The sequence below is a fragment of the Eurytemora carolleeae genome, unplaced genomic scaffold (assembly GCF_000591075.1).
Source record: "Eurytemora carolleeae unplaced genomic scaffold, Eaff_2.0 scaffold2, whole genome shotgun sequence".
Lineage (NCBI taxonomy): Eukaryota > Metazoa > Arthropoda > Copepoda > Calanoida > Temoridae > Eurytemora > Eurytemora carolleeae.
In genome coordinates this window covers 948,975-967,600 of record NW_019396051.1, presented here as the reverse complement: position 1 = coordinate 967,600, position 18,626 = coordinate 948,975, and the positions used below count along the sequence as shown (strand labels likewise).

At 33.1% G+C, this 18,626-nt stretch overlaps 3 protein-coding genes across 4 annotated transcripts in view; 2 read left to right on the top strand and 1 right to left on the bottom strand.

The window, feature by feature from the left end:
• The window catches only part of LOC111705171 (phosphatidylinositol 4-phosphate 5-kinase type-1 alpha), a 12,047-nt gene extending 7,789 nt beyond the window's left edge, over positions 1–4,258 (top strand). For both annotated transcript variants that reach the window (XM_023477644.1, XM_023477636.1), the window contains 8 exons: positions 56–138; positions 201–717; positions 978–1,022; positions 1,265–1,478; positions 1,668–1,735; positions 1,942–2,261; positions 3,527–3,607; positions 3,982–4,258. In XM_023477644.1, coding sequence (XP_023333412.1) covers positions 56–138; positions 201–717; positions 978–1,022; positions 1,265–1,478; positions 1,668–1,735; positions 1,942–2,261; positions 3,527–3,607; positions 3,982–4,050 — 1,397 coding nt within the window. In that variant the 3' untranslated portion in view covers positions 4,051–4,258. The remainder of the gene's footprint in view (positions 1–55; positions 139–200; positions 718–977; positions 1,023–1,264; positions 1,479–1,667; positions 1,736–1,941; positions 2,262–3,526; positions 3,608–3,981) is intronic.
• LOC111705186 (phospholipase D3) lies at positions 1,424–18,626 on the top strand. Its single transcript, XM_023477655.1, has 13 exons — positions 1,424–1,435; positions 6,425–6,480; positions 8,531–8,656; positions 9,681–9,804; positions 10,016–10,129; positions 11,163–11,221; positions 12,447–12,517; positions 12,608–12,710; positions 13,351–13,474; positions 13,974–14,058; positions 14,130–14,414; positions 17,689–17,815; positions 17,982–18,626. The coding sequence occupies exons 2-13, from the start codon at positions 6,446–6,448 to the stop codon at positions 18,220–18,222; spliced, it is 1,494 nt and encodes a 497-aa protein (XP_023333423.1). The 5' UTR covers positions 1,424–1,435; positions 6,425–6,445; the 3' UTR covers positions 18,223–18,626.
• On the bottom strand, positions 14,854–16,637 carry LOC111705194 (mitochondrial inner membrane magnesium transporter mrs2). Its single transcript, XM_023477668.1, has 3 exons — positions 16,533–16,637; positions 16,208–16,449; positions 14,854–16,001 (listed from the first exon to the last, which is right to left on the bottom strand). Exons 2-3 carry the CDS (start codon positions 16,444–16,446, stop codon positions 14,855–14,857), a joined length of 1,386 nt encoding a protein of 461 aa, XP_023333436.1. The 5' UTR covers positions 16,447–16,449; positions 16,533–16,637; the 3' UTR covers position 14,854.

The following is an 18,626-nucleotide window of genomic DNA, read 5'->3' as shown; positions in this document are numbered from 1 at the left end:
AAACAGACAGACAAGCCAATTTTATATATAGATTGTAATTATAAACATTGTTTAGGTAACACTAAGAATGTGAGAATAGTTGTAATGAAGAATCTGCTCCCCTCAGGGCTGGAAATTCATCACAAATTCGACCTTAAGGTAGGATTGATACTTCTTTATTCGTGTTCTTGTCAACATATTGATTCATCATATTTGTCCAGGGTTCAACTTACGGAAGACAAGCTGACCGGAAAGAGCGGAAGAAAGCTCACCCAACTTATAAAGATTTAGATTTCCTTGAAATGTATCCGGACGGAATTCATCTACAGCAGGAGATTCTTTCCTGTCTCATGGATACCATAGAGAGGGACTGCCGAGCACTGGAGAGCTTAAAGATCATGGATTATTCTCTTCTTCTCGGAGTTCATGTCATTGATCCTCAATCCTCGGAGAAGAAACCCGTCTCCGTGTTCGGTGATGATCTGTACGGGTCCAGTGGAGACAGTGATGATGGAGAAGAACGTGTTCGTCGACCTGGAATGCTGGAACGTGTTGGATCTATGCAACAGCGGCAGAGATTAATTGCGCATTCAACTGCCTTGGAATCAATTACGGCGGAGGTTGACGATGCTGCTATGGCGGACATGGTTGACGAAAGCGAAACGGCGGATAGAATAACGACATGGGGCGGAATCCCGGCCAAAAATAGCAAGGGAGAAAATCTACTTCTTTTCATAGGAAACCTAAGAATTATTTAGAATTTAAAATTTTGACAAAAAGAAAATGTTCTTAAAATTAAAAAGAAAATGTTCCTAAAAATAAAAAGAAAATGTTCCTAAAATTAAAAAGAAAATGTTCCTAAAATTAAAAAGAAAATGTTCCTAAAATTCAAAAGAAAATGTGCCTAAAATTCAAAAGAAAATGTTCCTAAAATTCAAAAGAAAATGTGCCTAAAACTAAAAAGAAAATTATCTATCTTTATTCTTGGTTTGATTTAGGAATAATTGATATTTTACAGTCATATGGAATAACCAAGCAACTAGGAAAGCAAATGAATAATGTTATCTTTTAATCCAAAATTTGTCCTTCAAAAATTGCCGCAGTCCGTTCTTCAAACTTATACATTTTCCGCACATTGTCCTTTACTTTGACTTTCACGCAGTTTGTCCCTTCAGTAGTCCTTAAGTCTTTTAGTAGTTTCCCTCGAAATTATGAATTTGTCATGGTTGCATTTTAATTTATCCAATATTTTGAACAAATGTTATTGTTTTGCTCCGCGTTTTAGAACATACCTGGAAATCTCTGATACACGACGGAGATACAGTGTCTGTTCACAGACCAAGTTTCTACGCGGAGAGGTTTAAGAAGTTCATGTCGGAGAAGGTTTTTACGAAGATGCCGTCCCAATTAAAAACCACTCAATCCATTAGACGAAGTAATGGATTTTCTAAAAGAGGTCCTAAGATGAAAGAGGAGGAAAAGCTGCAGCCTGTTTCAAGGTTTCCATCGTTTTTTAATCATGGTTATCATTAATATTAATATCCAACAGATGCTGAGAAATACCTTTTATTTTACCTTACAGGTTTAAATAAAAAAGTTTTTGACGTCATGGAATTGCAAATATACTAGCTTTATTTCTTCTAAGAAATGGTTTTCCATAAAAAGTTAAAATAATAGACATATTTTAGAACCGAGGTTCCCCACAGAAGAACCCAGTCTACTGGAGATGCACCTGGAGTAACAGTCATAACTATAGGTTAGGGTTATATATTTTAAAGAAGTAACCCCAACTTTGAGGGAGGGAGGGGGGTTTCAAAGATAAATAATTGGCCATTTAAAAAAATTCTTCTTTCGAAAAAATCAATGTATTTATTCTTAAACACATTTATTTCCCCAATGTCAGCGATAAAATCCTCTAAAAAGTGTGGTTTATTTTATATTAATAAATACACATTACATTAGGATCAGATACACAGGACGGTATCCTTCCTTCCATCTTAAGAGACAAGCCCCGTAACCTTGCTACTCCTGGTAAAATATCCTACTCCGCTCCCCGGTTCCACTCCTCCCGCCCTGACGTAGCGGACGTAGTTGCTGTAAGCTGTACCCCACCCCCTGATCTAGGGGGTATAACCAACAGTGATGAGAGGGTTCAGATCTATGTTCCTTCTCCGCAGAGTACTCCGTACTCAACCATAGGGAAAAAGGGTTTAGATACTCACAGATCAGTTACTCTACTCAACTACAAGCAGGAGCATATGATTCCTGTAGAGTCTGTTCAGGTTAGAACAAATCTTTTTTATTTTTGATTCAACCAGAGAACACAGTTGAAATCGAAAGTCTCTATTTGAATAATTAACTGATTTGAAATGAGTTAATTTGTCAAGTTAAATGGAATTTAACTGTTTGAACCCAGAATAGAATGGATGCAGGCCAGTTGTTTAATTTATATTGAATTTATATATCAAGTATCATTGGTTTGTTATTATACTGGATCGGTGTAATCGGCGACAAATCCTAAAAACTAAGAGAATAAAAATCAATCTAATATGTAATAGAGATTTCCGAATTAATAAGGTTTGGGGTTTTATCGTTGTTATTCTACCCTGCGTAAACCCAAGCTAGTTTTTGAAACAATATATTAATTTATTCTAGTTTTTTGGAGTCCGGGAATATATGTACTCTACCTAAATGTGTCTGGTATTGTGGAAATATTTAAATAGAATAGATTTTTTAAGAGAGATATTTTCAACCATAGATTGAAAACTATATTTTATAGTTAAACTGCATGAATTTTTCATCTTATTATAAGTTAGTAATACATTTTTTTTGCTTCTTAAAATTTGGCACACTTAGGTCTTTTTAGCAGATCCTAATCGCGATTGGGTAATTTTTATAGAGTATTTTTTCGGAATTTTTACTCAGATTTATTGTTTTTAGTTATATTAATGTATCCTGTTATCAAAGGGTTACCTCAAAAAACGTTAAAAATTCCTTTAATTTGCAATAAAAAGTGTTAACAATAGTTTTGCCGTGACCAGAATTTTCACGTGGTTAAGGTCTTAGAAATAATAGTGTTATGTTTTCAAGATAAAGGAATTGAGTTTTTCCAACAAATTCTAAATTTTTCATGCCTATATCTTTGCAACACGATGTTGTAGACCTTTGATATTTCAAACTATATATTATGTTAGATCAAAAAGTTTAAGTTTGAAATATCTAACATTTACGCCATCCGTTTACATAGATATAGGGATGAGAACATTTGAGTTTGTGGCAACAACTCAGTTCCTTTAGTAAGGGTTTAAATGTTTTGCCTAATGTTTGTTTTGACCAGGGACTAGATATATAATTGATTCATCATAGATGGATTTTGACGTCGAGAACCTTAAAATATAGATTAGTTGGTTATGATTTACCTGACTTCTCTTCCTTCAGGAAGAGTCTTACTTTATTTATATTAAAGCTAAACCTGAAAGTTTAGTGTTTTAATATTAATTTTAACTATTGTATCAGACCGCACTTTTTCATAATATTTTTTGTTTAGATGGAATCCATTGTGTCAGGTTGTACTGACACTTCAATTATAGAAACAGAGACATCTATTGTTGAAATTATACAATCACAGGTTCGTAGATAGAATTGAGCTCATTCACTTTGTAAAATTTAGAATTGGAATTTTCCTGTTTTTAACAGTGTTGAGAATAGGATTTTTGAAAAATATAGCGTAACCTGGCGCAACTGGAGTATGTTTTAGGGGGGGTTGTTTTTTATGTGAAGATGTATTTATATATTTTTTAATAATGGGATCTTAAAATTTTGGGACCTTTTTCAAGTACACCATGTCATTTTCAGCATTTTCCCCAAATTTTGACCAGAAAATACCTCTTAATTTAATAGCCTTGCAAAATTAAAGATTGTACTCGAACAATATTCTACCTTGTATTTTTATGATTTTTTGGCAATTTTGATACTTTACTAATTGATATCATATATATACAGGATGAACCCGTTAGTATATCTCAAGTTTACATAGAAGTAGATTCAAACCTTATCCAGGCTGCAGATTAGCAAACTCAGATGAACAGGCATCAGATTAGCAAACTCAGAAGGACAGACATCAGATTAGCAAACTCAGAAGAACAGACATCAGAATAGCAAACTCAGAAGGACGGACATCAGATTAGCAAACTCGAAGAACAGACATCAGATTAACAGATATGATATCAGAAACAAATAAACCTAATGCCAGATAATCAGCTGAAAAAAGAAATAAAAATCAGACTATCATCTGAAAAGAAGAGGTAAAAATCAGACTATCATCCTAAAAAGAAGAAGTAAAAATCAGACTATCATCTGAAAAGAAGAAATAAAATGTCAGACCATCTGAGAAGGATATCAGCAGTAAACTAATCTGAAAAATATGCCTCCAAAGCAAAGAATAATACTATAAATGAAACATCTATTACTCAAAATTACTCAAAGGAATTGAGTATTTGTCACAAACTCTGATTTGCTAACCCCTCTATCTTCGCTACTCAATGTCGTAGACCTTTGACATTGCAAACTATGTATGTATACTGTTGGATAAAAAACCTAAGTTTGAAATATTAAAGGTTTACACCATCAGGTTACAACGATATAGAGATTAAAAAATATTGAGTTTGTTGCAGTGACTCTATTCCTTTTCACAAAATTTACACCTAGCACGATTTATGTATTCTCAAAGTTAAATACTACTAAAAATAAGGATCTTATTATAAGTACTATTAATGACTAAAACTTTTTATTAAAAGTGTGATTCAAGGTGAAGTTGATATCTTTTGATATAAGTTTAGTGTTTATGCATCATTATTGGGATTTATTTTTTTAACGGATTTTCACTGATTCGGAGAAAGCCTTTAAATCTTTAGAATAGATTTCGCACAACTTGATAACAACAAAATATACTTTTTTGTTAAAACCTTTGCACAATTGAACGCGTATGGATGTCGGTAAAAATCTCATATCTTTTTACAACTTAATTTAACCCAGAAGTAAATCCAGTATTAACCATATAGGGAGGTATACCAATAGATTTTATAGGAATCTCGCTGTAAAATTTAGTATTTAGAATTAACAAATTTGTATTAAAGTTCGTCAATGTTAGAATTGAATCTGTAGAATTATTAAGAAATTCCTAAATATTGTTTTAAATCGGTTTGGTTTGGTTGGTGCTATTTAACAACTATGGAAGTATTTTTGTCCCTTGCACTTTTTTCGCTCAAAAGTTTTTGTTTTGAAATCTGAAACTACATGTCAATTGATCTGAACCTTGAAATAATTGATCTTTTAAACATCTCTTTTCAGCCTACACTTCCTGTTGTTAATTCCGATGTTATATAACTCTAATTCACTTAAGACCCTCTCCATTGTGCTAGTATTGCTAATTTTGCTGTGATGATTCATATCTTGTATTGTAATATTTATAGCTTTCCATTGGCACTACTAGAGGGTTTGCAAGGGTAGGGCGCAAAAAAATTATGTTATGAAAAATTCTTTCATTTTTTACTGAATTAAATTGTAAGGGGCGCCTTCCCCCCTAATCCCTAGTTGCGACGGTGAGGCTGTTATAAGTTAAATATATATGTGCATGTATATAAATTAATTGGATTAATGTACAATCCATGATGATCGTGGTATTCTATAAATTCATAAGTGTATAAATGTGTAATTGTATCAATGTATGAATGATAAATTGCTTATCCACTATTTCCAAAATTTTTATAAACTACACATCAATGTCTTGTTAAGAAAAATATAGTTTAACATCCCCCCNAGGATAACATAGATGTAGTCTGCAGTTACAGACATATTTAGAATAGGATAACATAAATGTAGTCAATGGTTAACCCCCCCCATTATAAAAAAAACCTACATACCATGTCAATAGAAAATGTTTTGACCTTGGCTGTTGGGGAATCTGAATTTTTGTACAGTACTTATAAGCATGATGAAATCAGATCATAATTTGTTAAAAACATTGTTTATAATGGAATAAAAAGATATTTGTCACCTGTAATTAATATCAATTTTTTTTTGTTATTTTACCTTTTTTTGTGCATGGAAAATTTGCTGCATATCTCAGAGGTTTTCCAATACTTATAAGATGTTTTGAAATTTTTTCGGTATAATGCGAAAAATTCTGTTTTAAATTTTTGTGTTCCAAATTTTTGATTACATACAGTGTTTCCCCTCTGGAACCCCCCTTTCCCATCGATTATTTTTTTAATTTGTTGCGTAATATTTGTAATTATTAAGTTTTCATTACTCTGATCCTCGTAAACCCTACTTGAGGGTTGAGTGGAGTCTGCCCGTTCCAACCTACCAGTGGTAGTTTAATATTGGAGCTACTCAGTCCACCATTCAAATAATAAACACGTTCTAGAATTTGAAGGTTTTTCAGATAAACCATTAATAATGCAGAATGGAGAAAACACAGGATAACCCCGAGAAGAATAAGTATGAAATTTTAATTAACGTTTTTAGAAATATATTCTGTAGGAAAAGTGGAACAGATATTTTCAAGATAGGGCAGCCTGCAGAATAAGTTTAGATAAAGTAGCACAGACGTAGTCTGCAGATGCAGATATATTTAAGATAAAGTAGCATTAAAGTAATTTTAGATACAGATATTTCAAGATAGGGTAGCATAGATGTAGTCAGTAGATACAGATATATTTAAGATAGGGTAGCATAGATGTAGTCTGTAGTTACAGAGATATTTAAGATAAAGTAGCATAGATGTAGTCTGCAGATGCAGATATATATATATGATAAATTAAATACAAATGTATTTATGATAGGCTAGCATAGATGTAGTCTGTAGTTACAAATGTACTAGAGATAGGGTAGTATAGATGTAGTCTGTAGTTATAAATGTATTTAGATAGGTTAGCATAGATCTAGTCTGTTGTTACAAATGTATTCAAGATAGGGTAGCATAGATGTAGTCTGTAGATACAAATGTATTTATGATAGGTTAGCATATCTGTAGTCTGTAGTTGCAAATGTATTTAAGATATGGTAGCATAGATGTAGTCTACAAATGTATTTAAGATAGGGTAGCATAGATGTAGTCTGTAGATACAAATGTATTTATGATAGGTTAGCATATCTGTAGTCTGTAGTTGCAAATGTATTTAAGATAGGGTAGCATAGATGTAGTCTGTGATTACAAATGTATTTAGGATAGGGTAGCATGGATGTAGTCTGTAGTTACAGACATATTTAGAATAGGATAACATAGATGTAGTCTGTTACAAATATATTCAAGATAGGGTAGCATAGATGTAGTCTGTAGATACAAATATATTCAAGATAGGTTAGCATAGATGTAGTCTGTAGTTACAAATATATTCAGGATAGGGTAGCATAGATGTAGTCTGTAGTTACAAATGTGTTTTTGATAGGTTAGCATTGATGTAGTCTGTAGTTAAAAATGTATTTAAGATAGGGTAACAAAGATGTAGTCTGTAGATACAAATGTATCTAAGATAGGGTAGCATAGATGTAGTCTGTAGTTACAAATGTATCTAAGATAGGGTAGCATAGATGTAGTCTGTAGATACAAATGTATCTAAGATAGGGTAGCATAGATGTAGTCTGTAGATACAAATGTATCTAAGATAGGGTAGCATAGATGTAGTCTGTAGTTACAAATGTATTTAAGATAGGCTATCATAGATGTAGTCTGTAGATACAAATGTATTTTTGATAGGTTAGCATTGATGTAGTCTGTAGTTAAAAATGTATTTAAGATAGGGTAACAAAGATGTAGTCTGTAGATACAGACATATTTAGAATAGGATAACATAGATGTAGTCTGTAGTTAGAGACATATTTAGAATAGGATAACATATATGTAGTCTGCAGTTGCAGACATATTTAGAATAGGATAACATAGATGTAGTCTGCAGTTGCAGACATATTTAGAATAGGATAACATAGATGTAGTCTGTAGATACAGACATATTTAGAATAGGATAACATATATGTAGTCTGTAGTTACAGACATATTTAGAATAGGATAACATATATGTAGTCTGTAGTTACAGACATATTTAGAATAGGATAACATATATGTAGTCTGCAGTTGCAGACATATTTAGAATAGGATAACATAAATGTAGTCTGCAGTTGCAGACATATTTAGAATAGGATAACATAGGTGTAGTCTGCAGTTACAGACATATTTAGAATAGGATAACATAAATGTAAGACATATTTAGAATAGGATAACATAAATGTAGTCAATGGTTAAAAACAACCCACTAGACAAAAGAACCAAGTGGACGAGCAAAATTTGACATTAAAGTAAAACATTAAAGTGTGTCCTAAAAAACATTCTTTAAGCTATTGCTGCTTCATCATGGTTGGATTTTAATATTTTCCAAAATTAAGGATTCAGGTTTGCCAATGTTCAGAAAGACTAATTTGATGTGACTACATTCGTAAAAATAAGTAGCGTTGTGTTGGCTTAGCAAGATACTAACTCTTCTAACTGTACCAGGATGGGGTTTAAAAACCTCCTGATGAACGGAGGATTGGAGAAGAAGCAGAAAAAGAAGAACTCGCGGATTCTCTCCTTCGACTCTATCGACGTGTTCGAGGATAACTTTAGTATCTCCGATACAAGGGAGAACACATTCAACAAGCATTATTCATAAAGGGACTGTAAACTTAATTTCAAATGACTCTCCATCTATAGAAGGCATGTCAGATTCACAACGTTACCCTCTAAAGCTTTTCAGATCTAGAATGTTATGAGCTTTCAATTTTTTCTCTTTTAAAATCGATTATTTTCATTTTTGGTTTCTTTTTAAAAAAAACGCTGGAATAGAGGGTCACTTGAAATTACAAAAACAGTCCCTTTAAAAGGAATGTTCTTGAAAATATAACGGGGTTTAATATTAACCATGCTGCAATTGTAAATTGATATTTGCATTTTTCGATGTTTCGAAGTCATTCTTTACAGACTTAAAACCCTAATCATCAGATAGACATAACAGTAGTAACAAGCATACACAGTTCATGATTGGATAATCTTATTCCTACCTTTATATTTCGTGAACACTCCTTTTAATATATCAAATCACACTGCGCTAACTAAATATGGAATTAAAACTTTATCCTAAATAATTCCAAATATCTTCTCCACTGTATGGGTTTTTTGGACTGATCATTCCCGATCTTTGTTCAACAGTATTCTTTTATTTACCATAATTCCGTTGTGTTTCAAATATTCCCCATGAAAACCATATTTTAGTATTTTTGACATCTTTTTGAGCAGACTAGATTAAACCTTAACTTTTTCTATTTACAAATCCATTCAAACTTAGATTTAAACGTTCAATGTGCTAAATATTCGTTATAAATTCGAAAACTACCTTTTTTTACATTCATGGGTGTATACAGGATTTTTTCCAACAGGGGGAGGGGGGGGCTAGCCCTTTTTGGTATTTCATCAAAGGAAAAATAACCCCTGTAAATCTTAGTTTTTACTCTTCAGGGCGTGTGGGGCTAACCTCTAAACCCTGATGCACGCGCCTGACTACATTTTATTATTTTGTGAACCTGGATGTATAATATTTTGTCAAAAACGTGATTTTGTTAAAGATTATAATTCCACATCTATTAAGTTGAATTATTTCCATGATTAGACCTGGGACACCCTGTAAGCTCTCCTACTTTCCCATCAGTATCATTCTAATCCTCATCATCATCATTGTTCTTCTTCCTGTCTTCAATCATAGGCTTGCTTTCAATCCAGATTTACTCGGCCCGGTAGGATTTTTCATAAATATTATCAAATATTATCAAGATAAAATTGAAATTGAAAAATATTATATCAAACTAATTTTGGGTATTTGTTAACTATGTTTTACTTTGGACGTTTATGTCAAATTTTCTATAAGAGCCCACAATTCAGGGTAACTGAGTACGGTTAAGAACACTCCTCACATTTCAAAACCTATGGAAATATTTATATATCTAGATAGCTCCACCTCCCTGCTCTGATACCTGTGATATCTCCCTGGTTGAATCTATCCCGGAGAACCTTGTGTATAATTCATCAGTTCTAAGAAAGTCAACGTATTCAGCTTGGAAGGAAACCTTTCAGATTTTAAGATGTATTTGTTTTGACTGGGGCCAGATTTTATGAAAAGCGAGACTTAGTTGAACCACGTCGACGTGGGTGAACCACTTCCGTCGTGCGCCGGGTCAAGCTGAAAAAGAGATGTCTCACTATGTATGACTATTTATGAAATGTGGTCCCTTGCGTTTTTTTTTTAAACAGCTGAACACAATGGCCAAATTTTGTGAAGGACCAGAAATGCCATCAGACACGGCCTGCGATTTGTCCTTTTTGAAAATAGATTTACTTTCTTCAGGTTGAATAAACGAAAAGGTTGACGTCAATATGAATTCTATTGTATTTAATGTTTTTAATGGAAATTCTTTTTTCTTTATTCAGTAAAAACTATTCAATGGGTTTAATTAGAGTTTAATTCTTTCATATTCTTTTATATTCTACAATAAACATAAACATAGTCATTATACACATAGCTCAAGCTCAGAGCTTTCTCGTCGTTATATTTTACATAAATGGATTTTATGAACAATACTTTTCATTTTTAATGTTTGGAGAAGGACGTCCTCATTTTCCTTGTCCGAGCCATCCCGGAATACTCGTCCTTCGATTAGTATGTGTTTAAAAATTTCAAATTCTTGAAGATTAAACGATTTTTTTAAAATCTGGCCATGTTAAGGACAATACTAAACAATATAAGATTCTAAAACTAGAAAACATTTCCTTAAAAATAGTATATGCCTTGGAAAAATTCATCATTATTACGAAATTGCGATAAAAAGTAGTAGGATTTGATGGCAAAAATATTTCCTAAAATATTATGATTTTTAAAAAAAATCAAAAATTAAAATTTATGATACACATTTTATTTTTGCAAATGTGCAGATTTGAAACTTTTAAAACTTAGTCTGATATGTAAAATGTCCCCGAAATCGGCTTCTAGAACCACTGTGGGGGGGGGGGATTGTAACGTTTCATTTGTTAGCTAAAAGGGATTTTTTCCAAATGTTTAGTAGAAAAAAAATCGTTATCTGTCAAAGGTTAGGTTTAGGAACTTCTAAATATCTCCGAGAGTAGAATAGAACTAGCAGGAATGTATTGGACTCTCAGGTAAACTTAAACTCAAGAAATATTCTACAGAGACATGTAAAAATATGGGGGGACCAATTCGACACTTTGTGACACCAAATTATGACTTAAAAAATGGCCAAAATATTAAATCAAAGAAAATATGTCATGTGAGGTATCAAATCATAGGTTGGTTGGTGTTCCGATTCCATTCTGATACTCCTTTTTGGTGTTCCGATTCCATTCTGATACATCTTTTTGGTGTTCCGATTTCTTTCTGGTACTCCTTTTTGGCGTTCCGATTCCATTCTGATACATCTTTTTGGTGTTCCGATTTCTTTCTGATACTCCTTTTGGTGTTCCGATTCCATTCTGATACTCCTTTTTGGAGTTCCGATTCCATTCTGATACTCCTTTTTGGTGTTCCGATTCCATTCTGATACTCCTTTTTCGGTGTTCCGATTCCATTCTGATACACCTTTTTGGTGTTCCGATTCCATTCTGATACTCCTTTTTGGTGTTCCGATTCCAATCTGATACTCCTTTTTGGTGTTCCGATTCCATTTTGATACTCCTGTTTGGAGTTCCGATTCCATTTTGATACTCCTTTTTGGTTTTCCGATTCCATTCTATTACTCCTTTTTGGTGTTCCGATTCCATTCTGATACTACTTTTTGGTGTTCCGATTCCATTCTGATACGCCTTTTTGGTGTTCCGATTCCATTCTGATACTCCTTTTTGGTGTTCCGATTCCACTCTGATACTCTTTTTTGGTGTTCCGATTTCTTTCTGATACTCCTTTTTGGAGTTCCGATTCCATTCTGATACTCCTTTTTGGAGTTCCGATTCCATTCTAACAATTCACAGTGGGACTTTTAAGCATTTATCTACAGGCATTGCATGATAAAAAGATATGTTCGTTATTTTATGAACGGACAATCTGCGGCACTCGGCTTTTTGTTAGTGGTATGAAAAGCAAACAAGCGTAAGAAAGTGGTTAATTTCTAGAGTAAAAACTTTTCTTCTCAGAAACCCAGAAAACTGTGAAAGAAATATTTTCTTAGTTCTTCTTTTTAATCAAGAAATTATGCAAAAAAAGTGTAATTTACATTTGTTGCAACAGACATATATAGTATATATATATCGATTTTTAATAAAAAGTTCAGTTGCGAACTACAAATCATTCCAAAGGTGACAAGAATTCCACTGTTTTCTAGTTTTCACTGTATGAGATGGAACTAAAGTATAAAATGTTGATATATTTAAGGGGTAAGGATATACAATATGAGGATGAATCTGCGTGGCAAGGAGAGGATATATTTAAGAATATTAAATCAGGTTAGTTTATAAAAAACTAGCAATCAAACGTCATTTATTTTCTTCTAAGATTGATGAGAAGATACTTTTGTTGACAAGTTTCTATTTTAGCTGTAAAGGAGAAAGGGTTAGAACTATGGATAGCACAAAATCAACCCAACCCTGAAGAACCAAACCTAGATACAGAGGATCTGGAGCAAACTGTCGGAGCAAGGTTCGTTTAGTTAAGAAATGAAACCATATTTTTTCAATGGGTATTTTTTTATAAATACATAATTTTAAAGAAGGAAAAAATCATTAATGGGAAATTCTATGTTGTATTGGACATTTTTTAGATGGTTTATTTTAAAGAATAAATATTTCATGGATGGGAAAATTTTATAGAAGCTAAACTTCTTGGATGGATCAGATGATACATTAACATATCACTGTAACAAATTGTAAGTCCCTATCTCAGTGAAGTCACTTTACGATAGAGAGATGGGACTATCCCAAAAGTTTGATCTGAGCTGGGAACTTTTGTATGGTGGATATCTGGATTAATGCTTGATCCACTCTTTTTCTTAATCTCCAGATTAAATTTTGCTTGTTCTCCTCATGAATTTAATCTCCAGATTAATTAACAGATCAGGATTAAGGATATCACATTCTAAAGTTTTCAGCTCTGGTTTAATATTTCATAAAATAACAGTTTAAAGATGGAACATTTCTATAGATTAAACATATTATAAATGGGATATTCCACTAATCATTTCCAACTAATTTTCTCAATTTGTTAATTAATTAATTAACAATTAGTTTTCAAATTTTCTCTCAACCTTAAGAGGTTAATTTCACTGAAATCTATTTTTCAGGGTTCGAAGCTTAAATTTTACCAGGTTGGTTGGAGCTGGAATCCTTCATACTAAACTATGGTTAGTGGATCGGAAACATTTCTATGTAGGATCCGCTAACTTTGATTGGAGATCTCTGACACAGGTCCTGTAGGAAACCTAGCAATCTAGTATTTAAGTGTTAACCCGTAACGTCGATTGAACTTCCATACAAAGTTAGCAATGCCCGATTCACAACGGTACCGTTAAAAGCTGCGTTTGATCTAGCATTAATTAGAAATCAAGGTTTATTATTTTAAGAACTAAATTTTTTCAATTGTGGTTTCTCTTCAAAAGTGTCTTATGCATTTCTACTCCAGGAAAACGTATAATAAAACTACTATAACCTTAAACCTAGAAAAAAATGACACTGTCTGCCCTTTAATTGATTCATTAATTTTGTTGTTAATTTCTCCAATCTACTCCTTCACTATATTTCGTTGTCTATTTTTTATTCTTGATTCTTCCTTATTCTGTTGTCTAGTTCTCCGATCCACTCCATTATATTGTTTGTCTTGTCTTGTCTTTTTAGTGGTCTTATCTGAAACCGCATCTTATTTTATCTTACATTTTAACTCTTTTAACTGAATCTACTATAATTCAAGGTGAAGGAGGTAGGTGTGCTTGTAAAGAACTGTCCCTGTTTAGCGGAGGATATGGGTAAAATCTGGGATGTTTACTGGGCTCTAGGTAGGAAATTATACTAGCTTACCAAGATTTAAATATTCATGTAGGCTAAACTTATCTAATTGTGTATAAAGGTGCACCTGGAGCTAGTGTTCCTAAATCCTGGCCAGACTCTCTTTCAACCCAGATTAACCTGGATACTCCTGTATCCGTCCTCAACTCTCATCTTTCTGTCTCTATTTCAAGTTCTCCGCCCCCGTTCTGTCCTCAAGGCCGGGATAGTGATATTGAAGCCATTCTCCGGACTATAGATAGTGCTAAAGAGTTTGTACGGGTTGCTGTGATGGATTACTATCCTGCAACCCTATACAGGTCCCACACACAGTTCTGGCCCGTCATAGATAATGCACTACGGAAAGGTAAGCTTAAGACAGTCTTAAGATAATAAAATTGTGATTATTCTATCGAGAAGAGGAGAGTTTTTATTTATTTTTTATTCTACGGTAAACTAAACAGTTTGAACTAAAAATACAATTTATGATAATATTTCTAGAATCTCAGAAATTATTATTATGCAAAGACTTCTCAGTTTAGTTTTACGCTAAACTGTAAACATTTTTATTCGGACATGAGGAAATGACTACAATTATAAATATCAAGTATTAAAATTTTAAAGTGTTTACTCTCAATGAAATAGTCATGATGCTTTACCAATGACGAGAAAAATATGAAGAAACGCTTCTGGACAGTTTTTAACAATAATTTATTTTTAATAAAGCAGTCATATAATATTAAGATATATACATATTCACTATTCAGTATACATAGTATACATAGAAATATTAATGATGGTTGAAATCTAGTTATTTCTCTTATATTTACGATCGCCAGAAGATGACAAATTTAGTTCTGTATTTGTATCAATCTTTCTATCCTTGTTTTTATCAAACATTCTGAATATGAACTCAGCTTCTTCTTCTGGAACCTTGTCTCCTGTAATCCTGTTCAATGCGTCCTTGAACTCCTTCTCTGATAATTCACTCTTCCCCCCACTCATCTCCTCCTCTAACGTTTCAACGTACATCATGAAGTTCTTTATAACCTTGAAACTATGTGCACTTGATGTATCTTCCCAAAGTGACCTGTAGTATGTGAGGAACCGAGCAAATGCTAGAAGCATGCATCCCGTCATACCAAATGTGAATACGAAGAAAGCGTACGGATTCTCCTCTAGTCCGTGGATTAAATTCATTCCCATAAGACCAGAAGCTAGAGAACCTGCACCCATACAAACACCCGTCATTTCCATATACAGACTCCAGCTGATCATCTCGTTTCTCAAGGTACCTAGATGAGCGTTAATATACTGGTTTGTGTCATCTATACTAGACTTGATATTCCGAATCGTCGTCAGCATATCCTCTAGATCTGCTAGATAGGATTGAAGGAGTACCTCAACCTCTTCATGATGCCCAACCCTTCTCTCATGTTCAGATAAATACAGACCAATGAGATCTTCATCTTTACTCAGTAATCCCTGTAGCATCCGAATCATATTCTCTATACTGCGTTCGAATACTCCTAAGCTCTTCTTGATCGCTAGCATACGTCTGAGAGAGGCAGATTGTGGATCTGCTGCTATCTTAGCAGACAGGAGATCTGCTGCAGGCTTTATGATACTGATATATCTATCATACTTTGCCACTAAAACTGCCAAGGCGCTCTCAAGCACTTTATAGGCGAACTCGACGTTCTCTGTACTGGTTTGGTAAAGATTTAGAAAGGAACTAGGCTCCGTGGTTTTTATGTTTTCACCAGACAAGCTTGCCATGATATGCTGAAAGAATTCATCTTGAAGGACGGATTTGTTATCCAGCATTAAGCAGGTTTCCTTAAAACAGATCAGTCTTATGCTCTCCATCTCCAGTATAAAACAAGCAGCCTGGGGTCTTGGTAGGATAGCACATAACTTACTGCTCTCAACTTTTGCAAACAATCGTAGATCTCTGATTAAAGATTAAATAAAAAAATACAACAAAACTCAATAAATTAAAAAATATGTTATGCTATGTGTATGAATTTTTAAATTTTTCTAAAACACTAATAAAATTTAAAAATTGTCTTCATATTACACTTCCCCAAGATTCTTGAGCACTTGAAAAATCTATACATCAAATTTATTTTGTTCATTACAAATATTATTTATTCTTTCCTGAGATGAAGTTTATTATTCCCTTTTTTCAAAATTTCTTTAATTGGAATATTTTGACTGGAATATTCTCCATTGCTTGATATTTCAAGTACAGGTAAACTCTGCAGTACTTTCGATTTCGGTATGTCACTGTTCATAGACCTCTGTACATTAATCTGTACTAGTCTGTGGACGCTCGACAGAGCACTCAATCTATTAGTCCATCTGGTGAGGCAAGGTATTACTGATATAAAACTCATACTCTTTTAAAAAATAACTGTAAAAATCATAATTTTTTGAAGTTTGAAAGAATTATTTTAAAATTTCAATAAACACTTCATTTTACCTTAAACCGTGTAGACTGTAGACTGCCAATATGGAATTTGAGTACCGAGTTGTGATTAAAACTTTTACATTATTCTACGGATTTTCTTTAAAAATTTCCCGCATTTGTATAATTTTTTAACAAGATTTAGAAGAGGGGAGGAAGGCCAGCCACAACAATTTTTCATTCGAGCCACATTCTCCTCATTTTCCTTGTCCGAGCCATCTCGGAATACTCGTCCTTCGATTAGTATGTGTTTAAAAATTTCAAATTCTTGAAGATTAAACGATTTTTTTTAAATCTGGCCATGTTAGGGCATAAAATTGGATATACTAAAGTATTGCAATGATTATATCATGTTGGAATCTTCAAACCCATGAGAATGATGTCAAACTTTATTTAGGTAAAACTTAAATCTCTTTTGCATCCTTGGCTAACCTTCGCGATGTAAAATAAATAGCAAAATACTTGGCATACCTCTGACCTTTGCCTATCATTTTTCCCATAGAACCACCTGGAATAATTCTATGGTTTTCACTATAATTATCAAAAAAGATTGAAGTTCTATAAACTCGGAATTATATGCGGCATTCTACACCAGAATTATCTTAGCATGCGTGTAAAAAAATATGAAAATTTTTAAAACCTTAATTTTATTTAAATTTTTTTCGATTTACAAGCATTTGAGATTTCAGTTATGCCCTAACGTAGCTCGATTCTTTAAAAATAGTTTATTTGGGAGGATTAGACACTTTAAAAAAATGATATTGAAAGGACGAGGATTTCAAGGTGGCTCGGACGAGAAAATAAGGAGAATGTGGCTCGGATCAGAAATTGTTGTTGTTGGCCTTCCTCCCCTTTTTAGAACTAATACATCTTAATCTTATTTCATGTTTGCTTTTTATGAGGGACGATAATATTAAGAAAGATCTGCTTATATCATTACCTTTTATAAACATAATCTTACAAACCTAGATTTGGACAAGCTAATTAAGTGTTGTGTCTTAAAACTTGGAAAAATTTCATTGTTAAGGAATTTAAATGTTTGATATTTTATGTTATATTTAAGTTAAGAGAATAAAACAATGTTTTTTTTTAAATAAAAATTTACAGATTTATTTGGTCTCCTTCGATTTCATAAAAACTTTTACGTTTTTAATATCCATCTGTATTTCAGCTGCGATAGAGAGAAAGGTTAAGGTTGAGTTACTTCTCAGTGATTGGGATCATACTATTCCATCCATGCTCTACTATCTCCGATCTCTCCAGGCCCTGAATGGAGTCGCTCCTGGAGTGCATATCAGGTTTAAAGTTTATTTCATCCTTCATTGAAGTTGTTGTTTAATTCCGGGTTTTGTTTGTTAAAGAACAGATTTTCAAAATATAACGTATGAATTGATTAGTTTTTTTGTTTCTGTTTGGGGTGATGTTTTTTTTCATACGTTATTTATAAAGAATAATATTTTTTAGGGTTCGTATGTTCCGGGTTCCGTCTTTTACTCCTGCGCAGAAGAAAGTCCCGTTTGGTCGAGTGAACCACAACAAATATCTAGTTACCGAGTCCACGGGGTTTGTAGGGACATCTAATTGGTCTGCGGATTATTTTATTTCCACCGGCGGAATTGGTTTTGTCTTTGCCGGAGCACTGAGGAACGATCTTGAGGAGTTGTTCCAAAGAGACTGGAACAGTTCCTATGCCAGCGATCTGTAAGGATGGATTCGAATGAAACTATTTGAAATCTTTAAGAGATTAAATTTAGTGTAAATTGTAATATGTGGAGTAACATGAGTGATTCACATAAAAGAACTAAATCAAAACCTTATCAATCGATACCGTCGACATCGTCTCAACTGTTTAAAAGCGAGATGCATGACGTCACTTATTAAATGGTCATGGAGTAATATTAGGACATCTGATTTAAATTTGTTGGAAACGTATCAAGTCCTACCATGGTATAATCTTCCCAGAATAAACACAAAGGAAACAAAATAAGCGACACCTTCAGAACTGAAGAGGTTTAGTTTATCATGAGTTATCATAAACCTGGATAAAGTAATATTTTAAAGATATATATTTACTCTCTACAGTTCTCCTATTAAACATATCTCAAACTT

Excerpts from the sequence above, each read along its gene's own strand:
- LOC111705186 (XM_023477655.1), top strand. The coding sequence starts at position 6,446 with ATGGAGAAAACACAGGATAACCCCGAGAAGAATAA. Across the intron at positions 8,657-9,680 it reads TTTAGTATCTCCGATACAAG|ACCTGGGACACCCTGTAAGC; the intron begins GGAGAACACATT and ends TTCCATGATTAG. Across the intron at positions 13,475-13,973 it reads ATTGGAGATCTCTGACACAG|GTGAAGGAGGTAGGTGTGCT; the intron begins GTCCTGTAGGAA and ends CTATAATTCAAG.
- LOC111705194 (XM_023477668.1), bottom strand. The coding sequence starts at position 16,446 with ATGAGTTTTATATCAGTAATACCTTGCCTCACCAGATGGACTAATAGA. Across the intron at positions 16,002-16,207 it reads AATAATAAACTTCATCTCAG|AGATCTACGATTGTTTGCAA; the intron begins GAAAGAATAAAT and ends ATCTTTAATCAG.